General features: G+C 39.6%; 1 protein-coding gene across 3 annotated transcripts in view; it reads left to right on the top strand.

The window, feature by feature from the left end:
- NCBP1 (nuclear cap binding protein subunit 1) overlaps nucleotides 1–9,055 on the top strand; it is a 38,827-nt gene extending 29,772 nt beyond the window's left edge. For all 3 annotated transcript variants that reach the window (XM_032860659.1, XM_032860660.1, XM_032860661.1), the window contains 7 exons: nucleotides 318–420; nucleotides 1,228–1,321; nucleotides 2,013–2,116; nucleotides 3,828–3,942; nucleotides 6,799–6,927; nucleotides 7,484–7,597; nucleotides 8,478–9,055. In XM_032860659.1, coding sequence (XP_032716550.1) covers nucleotides 318–420; nucleotides 1,228–1,321; nucleotides 2,013–2,116; nucleotides 3,828–3,942; nucleotides 6,799–6,927; nucleotides 7,484–7,597; nucleotides 8,478–8,591 — 773 coding nt within the window. In that variant the 3' untranslated portion in view covers nucleotides 8,592–9,055. The remainder of the gene's footprint in view (nucleotides 1–317; nucleotides 421–1,227; nucleotides 1,322–2,012; nucleotides 2,117–3,827; nucleotides 3,943–6,798; nucleotides 6,928–7,483; nucleotides 7,598–8,477) is intronic.
- Nucleotides 9,056–10,739: the final 1,684 nt, after the last annotated feature.

Consider the following 10,739-nt stretch of genomic DNA (forward strand, 5'->3'; position numbering starts at 1 on the left):
AATTTTTTATTAATGTATTATTTTGCCACCATACAGAAAGATATGAACAAAGTTTATGTTGTATTTGTAAAAGAAATGGATCATATAAAAGAATTAGGGAAACAATCCCAAAAAACTAAGAATTAAGATAATGCTTAGTTTTCTCTTTCGAGTATTTGAATGGTCTTTTATTGCTCCATCGGTGTGCAGAGAAATGACTGACACGTCTGACTTAATGCCTGAATGTGAGCATGCCATCCGTCTAGCACTCTAGGTGGCAGACCAAGGACTTGCTATACTTAAATTTTCTAGCTTTCTTACTGTGGAATATTTTTCAGATGAAGGATTCAGCTTTAACCCTTTGAAAATCGAGGTCTTTGTACAGACTCTGCTACACTTGGCAGCCAAATCATTCAGCCACTCGTTTAGTGCTCTTGCAAAGTAAGTGCAACAAGAACACATACTCTATTTTGAGGGTTCGGAATGTTGCTTGGTGTATACCAGTGGTATAGTAATTTTTAGCTAAAATTGTTGAACACGCAGATCTTAATAGTATCGTCATATACTTTAATACAGAGGTTCTGGTTTGTAGTACTAACATCCTGTTTGGCTCCTGTCAGTCCGTATGGACAATTTGCTATATACATGGCAGGTACCTATTTTCAGGTAGACTTCTGGAGAAACTAGTGAGAAACCTGGGTCCATAGGACAATCCTATATATCGTCAAGAAGCTCCCATCCTGTCTAAACATCTTCCTAGAGGAAGGTGAGCAGAAATAGAGCCAGCTACATTTTGGGGAGGACCCAAAGGTACTGAAGACAGAGCTTTCTAACTCCTCAGACAATGCAGAAGCAGGAAGAGCCTACAGATACTCCTCCAGCTGAGCAGAGAAACTGGGCTGCTCAGCCATCTCAGCTTCGAGTCTCTATTGCAGGGTTCCCACAGAAAGTGCAGGCAGGATACTTCGCCTGTGTTTGGAGACCGTTCATTAGCCATCCCCTAGTCTTAGATTTTCAGTACACCACTGTTAGCCTAGGACTATAGTTAACTGTGTATCTAAGATTTGTGGCAAATTTCATACAAACCATAAATTCCTAATCATACCCTTTATTTCCTTAATGGTTAACATTCAGTTATTTTGTATTTATGTATTACACTGTAAATTGAGTAGCATCAAAAAAGCTTTGAAAAACTTAAAATCCTTAATAAGTTTTTATGTGGTATTTTTTTACCCCCACTGTCAAAAGGTTTCATGAAGTCTTCAAAACCCTAGCTGAGAGTGATGAAGGAAAGTTACATGTTCTGAGAGTTATGTTTGAGGTCTGGAGGAACCATCCACAGGTAAAAATTCTAATTAAACATGTTGAGGCTCTGATTGTATAGGTATAAAAATAAGGCAATTAACCATTGTTTTAAAACATGAAATTTGAGTCTGTTTTTTTAAGGCTGTAGAAATCATGGTATTTGATTCATTCATTAAAGAGCAAGTATATGATTTGGTTTTAGACTATAATGTCTCAACACATTTTTTAAATATGTAGTAAGAATGCTTGTTGTTGAGAAGAGTCTACCACTTGGGTAAGTTGTCAAGTCTACCCAATTTTTACAAACAAGCTCCGGATTTCTCAAAACTCAAGTTACTGTTTTCATACTGTAGGTTTTTAAAGAAGCATTAAAATAAATTGAATATATTAACACTTTTTTTATAATAAAACATCCTTAGATTTTTTAATTTAAGGATTCAGCTGAGTTTATGTGTTTTGGTATTCGCTAATATTTTCAAACAATTTTAGGTGTTACCACTAACAGTTTTTCTTTTTGCTCCATCTTTATTGGCATTATAGTTCTCTTGCTGTCTTATAGTAAGTACTGGAGCCAAGCAGAATGCAGAATAAAGCTTAAGACCTAATGATCAAACTGATCTGTTCCATAACCGCTGAAAATGAATTTCAGACTTTCTATTTTGGTTTTGTAGCATGGGTGGGATTCCATCTAAGTGTGATTTACCCTAGTAGCTGTTTTCTCATTGTAGATGATTGCTGTACTAGTAGATAAGATGATCCGTACACAGATTGTTGACTGTGCTGCAGTGGCAAATTGGATCTTCTCTTCAGAACTATCTCGAGACTTTACTAGGTAAGTGTGAATTATTTTACAAAGTTTGTATTCTTTAAGAATTGACTTATATTTGGTCTCATACATGAGCTCCAAATTCTGGCTCAGACATCATTAATGTACCGACGGTCCGATCTGGTAGGACTGGACTTGGCAAAAGATTCCTAGACAGTTTTGCAGTGTCTCTTAAGGACACACATGTAAATCGAATCAGGAGAAGTCTGATGGGCAACTGAGTGCCCGTGGGGAAGGTAGGGTGTCTCCCCTCAGTCACAAAAAATTTAGATTTAATGCACAAGATTCATTCTAGGCCCGTTTGCCCTACAGGAAGAGACTTTTCATTAAGCTTGGTTCTTACTCATGAGGTTGAGTTCATAGGCTTTCGAACTGATTGGGACTGGAACAGAAGAAGTTGTCTCAAAACAGGAAATAAAGGAATAGTGCTTATAAAGATAAAAAAATCCACACAGCCTTTATCCTTTTCATTGTATTTGGTATTGCAGAGGACACTGGTCTGAAATGAACTTAATTGTTAGGGTGGAAGGGTTTGATCTAAAGTTACCGTATCAGCCAGGTTGGCATTCATAAATGAAGACAATGACATTGCTCGTATTTGATCACCCAGGTTATTTGGTAGCCATTATCCTCACCCCACACTATAGAGGGAGTTACAGTATCTATATTGCACAAAACAGGAAAGTGCTGCAGAGTGTTTAAGTAGTTTGTCCGAAGTCACAACTAAGTGCAGAGTCCGAATTCAAACACGGGCATTCTTGAATGGGTAACGTGCTCAAAAGCTCCAGCAATTCTTGAACCCTAAGCTCAAGGATTCCTAACTCGGCAAAGCATTCCCTGACCACCCCTTCCAGAGCTGAAGTATTCTGCTCTTATGCTCTGTCCACTAATGCTCTCGACTGGGTTTGATGACTGGCGATTTATTATCTTACACTGAAACTATCCTCATCCAAGTCAAAATGTTTAGAGGGAAGTCCTCTTCTGTGCTGTATCTTGGGGTTAGGAAGAACTAGTTCGTAGACATAGAGTTAAGACATTGCTTCAAAAAATAAACCATTTATGCAACAAACGTTTTAAAGCACCTACAAGGTGACCATGCTTGAGCAGTTTGCGGATACAGAACCGGACATGTAAAATTTATCTCATTCTTGAAAGCCCAGCAGTTGGTAGCTATTGTTGGTAGCTAAGTTTCTTAAGTGTTCCAGAGAATTGGCTGAATACATGCTATAGTTAAGTAGCTTAAAGCATGTGAAGTGAGCCTCAGATTAGGTTTCCATTTTGAGACAACTCCAATACATGTTTAAATTTAGAAGAGAGAAAATTTTGTTTTTAATATATATATATTTATATATATAAATATATGAAATAAAAAATATATTTAAAATATATATATAAATATAAAAAATGTATTTTTCTAGTTTGCCATTTCACTTCATTGAGTACATACACATACCTTTTATGCATGTCTAGTAGGGGATGGAAATAAAAATGACAAGGACCCAGTACTGCCTTCAGAAAGCTTACCTGAGTCTAATGGGTAGAGACAGATGTTTGCACAATTTATAATACAAAAAATTTTTAAGTATTGCTGGAGAAATAGGACCAATTCTGCCTACTAAGAAGACCTCCAGCATGAGTAGGTTATAAAAGCTGAGAGATCTTATTTTCTCGTAAGTGTACTTGAACATACATTAACTAAACACTATGTTACTTTAAGATTATTTGTTTGGGAAATCTTGCACTCCACGATTCGTAAGATGAACAAACACGTTCTCAAAATCCAGAAAGAGCTGGAAGAGGCAAAAGAAAAACTCGCAAGGCAACACAAACGGGTAAGTTTTTATGTCGATTCGTAAACGGTCAAAGAAAATATGCCAGAAACTCTTAAAAATATTCAAAGTTCATTACCTTGATAGGAACTTCTTTTTTTCTGAGGCCAGATTACGCACACTGTTGTAGAAGTAGAGGGAGAGGATGGACCTGGGGGTGTGCTGCTCCCTGCTGCGACACTGTGATGAACCTGGAAGGAAGCCACAAACCTTGCCTTTCTCTTGTTCTTTCTGGATCAGCTTGTTTGCCCTTCCCAGAGGGGAAGGCAGAGAAGGAAAGAGGACACTTGTATTTCTCTAATAAGAGTTTCTGGTGCAAGAGGGGACAGGGAGAAGACTGTGTACCTCTTCCCCTGTACTGTGGGGAGGGATGGGCTGTCATTCCCCGGTTTATAGAATCCTTCTCATATCCCTAAGTATGGTTCGCCATTTTGGGTGGAAGCAGTGAGCTGTGTTCCACGATTTTACAGAATAGTACTACTAGTATTTTTCCTAACAGTATTTTCCAGTGTTGTCCCAGCATATTTACCAGAGTGGGTGGAAACAAATTTAATGACTTACATGAACATATAGCAGTTTCAAGTGCTAGTCTCCATTGCATACATACATACATACATGTATATATCACATATAAACACACATTGACAAATTTAAAATACTGCAAGGTAAATGGTGTCATCCCCATTTTATACATGTCCAAATTGAGGCTCCGAGAACTTAAGTAACTTGCTTAAGCTTGCATGGTTAGTAAATGACACACAGCTTAGGATCTGACCCAGGCCTGTCAAGTCTCAGGGCCTTTCCTTCATGTCACACTGTTCTCTAGATCGGTGATGTCCAACACAGTAACTGCTAACTACATGTAACTAAGTTAATTAAAATGAAATGCAATTTAAAATTCTTAAGTCACCCCAACGCCATTTCAAGTGCTCAATAGTCATGTATGGCTAGTGGCTACTGTGATGGGCAGGACAGACTGATGTAACATTTCCCTCCCTACAGAAAGGTCTACCAGATAGTAGACTTCGAACCTAACCTTAGTGTGCTGTTAGGAAAAAACCAGCATCTACCCAGTTGCCTACAACATAATAAGGCAGACCCCATAACAGGTGCTACATTAGAGATAAAAGCAGAATTCTATAAAAACAGAGAGGAGCTTTGATAATTTTGCTAAAAAGGGAGAAGACCATCACAGATGGGGCCTTACCAACAGCATGTTATCTAGAAGGAAATAGACTTTCCAGGGCTGGTGATGCCTGCCTTCTTGCTCAAAGGACCAAAGGACCTTGGTACGTAAGATCCCTGGAGTCAGGTTCTGGCTCAGCCACCTACTAGCTTCGGGACACTGGGAAAGTCATCTAACCGCTAAATTAAAAAGACAACACCTGTGAATGTTCTAAGTTCTTCAGGGTGAGCTTGAAGGGAGTTATTAAAGCTTAACAGGGATGTCTTGAGCATGTCATTGCCAGCAGAATTTTGAACAGTCTGCTTTGAGTTATTATATGTAGTTGGAGCCATTTCTAAATCATTGTAGGGATGAGCAGGTTCTCAAGCTGTACGCAGGCCTGGCGAGCTGTCTCTCTGGGGTTCCTGTTGAAAGGATCATAGTATGGGATTGGAACGCACAGTTGGTCTTTTCACTGGCCATCGATTTTGTTGAATGAGCAGTGGGAGAGCTAAAAGAATATACTATCTGTCATTATATGCAGGTTCTGTTTTTGCAAACTTGCTAAAATTTGTGCCCTCGAAATCTATACTCATAGTGCTTTCCCAGTCATTCAGACATAGAGCAGTGAAAAATTCGTGTTGTCCAGTAGGCTTGTTCTCAGATAAGATCAAACAAGGCAGTACTCTGCCTTTTGTTTCAGGTCTCATGCTATTTTAAAAAGGTATCCTTTTCAGGGTGTATTTAGTGCCACATCTGAGCTTTTTTTGGTGACTTTACTGTTGAAAATGGCCCTGAAGCATAAGGCTGAAATGCTGTCTAGTGTTGCTAAGTGCAGGAAGGCTGTCGTGTGTCTGATGGTAAAAGTACACGGTCAGATGAGCTTCATCTAGCCGGCAGGGGCTGTTCGCCATGAGCTCAGGGTTCAAAATCAACATCCTCCTCTTACATCCAGAAAAAAGGAATCCACTGATCTGTCCCTGAGGCTCTTCCATCAAGTGTTCAGGTAACAGCTGTGGTGCTGTGCAAAGCAGCTCAGTTTGTGGATTCGTAAGACATTCTTGTGAGGCTGAAAGCCAAAGAGACTTACAGTCCCATTACTCAGGGTCCGGAAGACGTTCAGTCCTTCTCAGGCAGTGTTTGAGTATAAAGAACTGTGTTTATAATTATTTGTAAAACATATTACGAGATCTTCAAACAGAAACACACATAAGGTTACATATCGATCAGGTGACAGATACAAGCTACAAGGCTCCCAAGAACCTAACCCTGTCCTTCCCCAAGCAGTGGTTCAGGGTTCACAGCTAATGCATAAACATAACGATGGTGAGTAACAAGAATCTACATTTTCCGTAGAGCTTAATTAAAGCTGTTTTCATTTTGAATGGAAGAAAAATGCGACACACACTTCCTCCCTGAATGGGTTGTCTTGTAGCTCACTTCTGCTGGGAGTGCAGACATGCCCACCTGCTGTCATCTAAGACAGTTGCCCCAAAGTTTCCCTGGCCTGGATGAGGGCCCCAGGACTGTTGGGGTACGTGTGTGCATTTAGGGGAGCGGAGTACTTTCACCTTAGAGTACCAGCCTCCAAGTGGCCTCGACCAGACACAAGAACAGCCTTGCCCTTTCTTGATGAGGTTTAGCATACTGGAATTCAAAATGGCATTTTCCTTTTGTTCCTGTGCCTCCTGCAGCGAAGTGACGATGACGACAGAAGCAGTGATAGGAAAGATGGGGCTCTGGAGGAGCAAATAGAAAGATTGCAGGAAAAAGTGGAATCTGCTCAGAGTGAACAGAAGAACCTCTTCCTTGTCATATTCCAGGTATCTTGGCTTGGGACACTGATAGGTTAAAAAAAAAAAAATCTACATATTTCTTTAGATTTCAAAAATGTTTTAATCATAAAAATCACTTATAAAACTTTAAAATACAAAAATTTACAAAGGAAGTAAAAGTTCACTACTTGAAGGTAACCGTGTGTACCCCCCAGTCTGCGTGCTCGCCTAGCGTTCTTACAGGACCATTTCTCAGACTGTGCGAGGATGCTTTAAGTACCTCTCTCTGTTCAGTTATTCCCAATTGTTGATCATTTTATACTATATTTCTGATTAGGTCCTTAAAAACAGATGCTGAGAAAAGCATAGTAATCTAGATATTAAAGCTGTTCGTGTACTTAAAAAAAAGGATACACTCATGTTAGCACTGGTCTGTGTTTCTAGACTGACAGCATGTATTGACTTAGGAAAGTTGGTGATACATACCACGAAGACCAAGTGGAACAGGAATGCCTTTGAGGTCTCTTGGTCAAAAATGTGATTGTTTTCTGAAGTAGAAAAATTCTTCCTGTAACACTGCTTTAACTTTGTACCCGCTTTCCAGCGTTTTATCATGATCTTGACCGAGCACTTAGTACGATGCGAGACTGATGGGACCAGCGTATTAACCCCGTGGTACAAGAACTGTATAGAGAGGCTCCAGCAGATCTTCTTACAGGTTTGTGGGAAACTCTGATTAGATAATAAACATCACTGTTCTCAGCCCCAAGAATTTTCCATTTTAAAAAACGGTCAGATTTGTCAGGAGGTTTTGTAGTACCTGTAAGGCCCTTTTACTGGCCATTTGTTCCTGCAGTAGCTCATCAGAATATTTAGGCTCGAGTGGGTCCTCCAGCACTCCGATTTAGGAATTGCTGTTCTCCAGACCTTGTAGAAGTCTCTGTATGTGCGAGTCCTATAGGCACAGATAGAAGAGATTTTCATTTTCTGACCTCCCCCACCCCCCACACAGCCTCCACAAGTCATAGATTTTCAGTGAGACAGATGAGCTATTTATTTTTGACAGATAAAAGTTTGGGTTTCTTGTTTTGTGGAATAGTTTGTAGAGAATTAGCCAGTGATCTCTTATGTTTTTATAAAAGAAAATTTTAAATGTCTAAGCAGTAAAAGGAAAATACTGCAAAGTATCTTTTCTCATGTTTCAGCAACCATAGTTTTAATCCTCTTTCCTGGGTTGTTTTTAATCTTAGGCCAGTCCCTGTCTGGGCTCCCTTTAAAGAGTCCTACTGTCTTGTCCTCATCAGTAGGGACCCAGCTGCGCCCGGTCTGGAACGCCCAGTGTGGAACGCTGCTCTGAAGCATGAATTATGTTTACATTCAAATCCAGTTCTGGCTACTTTGTTTCTAAGTTATTGAACATCCTCCTTGCTTTTTTTTTCCCTCTACATTTTCTTAACATTGGGGCTTTTCAGGAGCCCATCCTTCCTATCAAGCATAACCACTTTTTTTCTCCTACCCCTTCCAATTCATTCCACAACAGGGACAGGCTGCTCAAGTGGTCTTTTTCCTGACCTAAACCTCCCCTTTTGTGTCCACAGCATCACCAAATAATTCAGCAATACATGGTGACCCTGGAGAACCTGCTCTTCACTGCCGAGTTAGACCCGCATATCCTGGCTGTGTTCCAGCAGTTCTGTGCCCTACAGGCCTAAGGATCCTTTTATTCCCTTGTCAAGATTTTTAAAAAATATCTCAAAATAATTTGTCTTATTTTTTGATGGTTTGAATGCTTGCTTTCTTGTAGCATCCTTTCACTTATTAAAGGGGGGGAGGGAGGAGGACAGTGAAGAATAGAGCATTGGTTACCTTCAATGGCCCCTACAAAGCGAAAATTCCCGACTATGTGACAATGACCATAGGATGTATTATATATGTGACAGATACAACTTTTCTGGTACTTTTTTTTTCCTTAAGGCACAAAAGATAAGTGATTTAAGGTATGTGAACACTAGAGGTCCAGCTTACAAAGTAGTATATAGAACTGGTGGGTTTACTATCAAGTAGCATAGCTTTTCACAGCTCATGGATAACCTGATATGGCTGAAATAAAACTAAATGTTTTTTAAACTTCGGTATTTCATGATTTATCTCAGTCTACTTAAAAATCGCTTTCTTATTGAAGGTGTACTTCCCTCCCTTTGAATTCCTTCTCTAAAGTATTTTAAGTAATATTAATAAATGTTATTCAGAGTAGCACCACCCAAATTCTTCAGTTATTTTCTAAATTAAACCACAGTCTCTGGGGGGTGAAGTGGAGCCAGCCATCATTCTAAAGCCTCCCTTGGTGCTGTCCAGTGTGCAGGCAGCTATGGGAACCATGACCTTGGAGCCATCTGGTCATCTCCTCTAGTCTCAGATTTGTCAAAGGTCCACTAGGGAAGTACATGTTGAACTGGCAACAGAAGTAGCTAGACTAGCTAAAACTGTACTTGGAATTCTATGTAGGTTTGGACTTTGTTTCTAAAGAACTTGGTCCAAGTAATTACTAATTCTTGAGCCTGTTTCCTATAGGGTATTAAAGCTTAGCTCAGATAAGACCGCACATGAAATAATCACGTCTAAGGGATTCCCTGACATTGCAAATCGCTAGCATTTTAAGACTTCACTAAACTTAAAAATTTATCAACAACCCCACAACTGGTAAGTAGTGTTCCTAGTCATCTGTGCAACACGGTATTGTTAACTTACTGTGTCATAAACTGCAGAGGCAGGCATTAGCATTTTTCATATTATCCAGTTTCTTTGGTTTACCCCACATTTAGTAGCTACAGAATATAGTCTACTCAAGAGAGAAGAATTCCTAGGATTTTTAAATCCCATTTAAACAAATAATGCAAGTTACCAGCAGGAAAGGGACCAACACCCAGGTTCTTGTCTAAATATTCTTTTGGTTATGCTGTTCCTCCTTCCCACAAGTCAGACATGGCTCTTGTCCTCAAGAGGCCAAAACAATAACCGTTTATGGCTCTGATAACTTTGACCCTACACTGTCCTGTAGCCTTCCCTAGCCCAGTGTACCTGCAGTTTGGCTGGTATACCTGCTGGATCCCAAGTCTAGAGGAATTTTTCTCTTGGGTCCTCTTTTCACATGTAATATTGCTTCTCACAAGAATTCACTGATGGGACTCTGCTCTTGTACAGTTTGGTAGCTAAGTTTATGGAAAAAACTGGAAGTTGAATTTCAAAAAAAAGGCATAAGAGCAAAAACATTCAGCAGCTGCTTTCCCCACTCAAGCAGCTCATACAGACAAAAGAATGGCAGCTCACTACCAAACCTCGCAAAGAAATCAATATTCTGTTAAATACTCTGTCAATGCCATTTAACATTTCCTTTGTCAAAGTGAACAAACATATGCTTTGTTTTCCTTGATTCTCAATCTCCCTTCCAGGAATAATTCAGGCAGTGGTTCATATGAAAATAAGTTTGCTTGGTCTTCCTGGAAAGTATTTAATAGTTTGTTACATAATTTACTAATCTGTAATTATACCTAAAAATGAGAAATGAGGAAAAAACTTGCCAACCTGGGTAGAATACATTGTGCTGTCAGTATTCTCTGGATACTGGGATCCTCTTCAAGTGATGAAAGCGTGCATAGAAGCATACGGGAAACCAGACAAATCTAGAACTGTGCTGTCCTGATGAGATTACATGCTCAAGTGCCACATGCCACAGATTGGCCATCTTTAATCCTCACAACCGTTCTCTGCGAGATGATTGTGCCCATCCAGCAGATCAAAATACTCCCATGAAGTAATATACCCAAGGCTAAAAAAGAGGAATTTGAACCTAAGTTCCTGGG

The sequence above is a fragment of the Lontra canadensis genome, unplaced genomic scaffold (genome assembly GCF_010015895.1).
Source record: "Lontra canadensis isolate GAN:19392208 unplaced genomic scaffold, GSC_riverotter_1.0 scaffold19, whole genome shotgun sequence".
NCBI lineage: Eukaryota > Metazoa > Chordata > Mammalia > Carnivora > Mustelidae > Lontra > Lontra canadensis.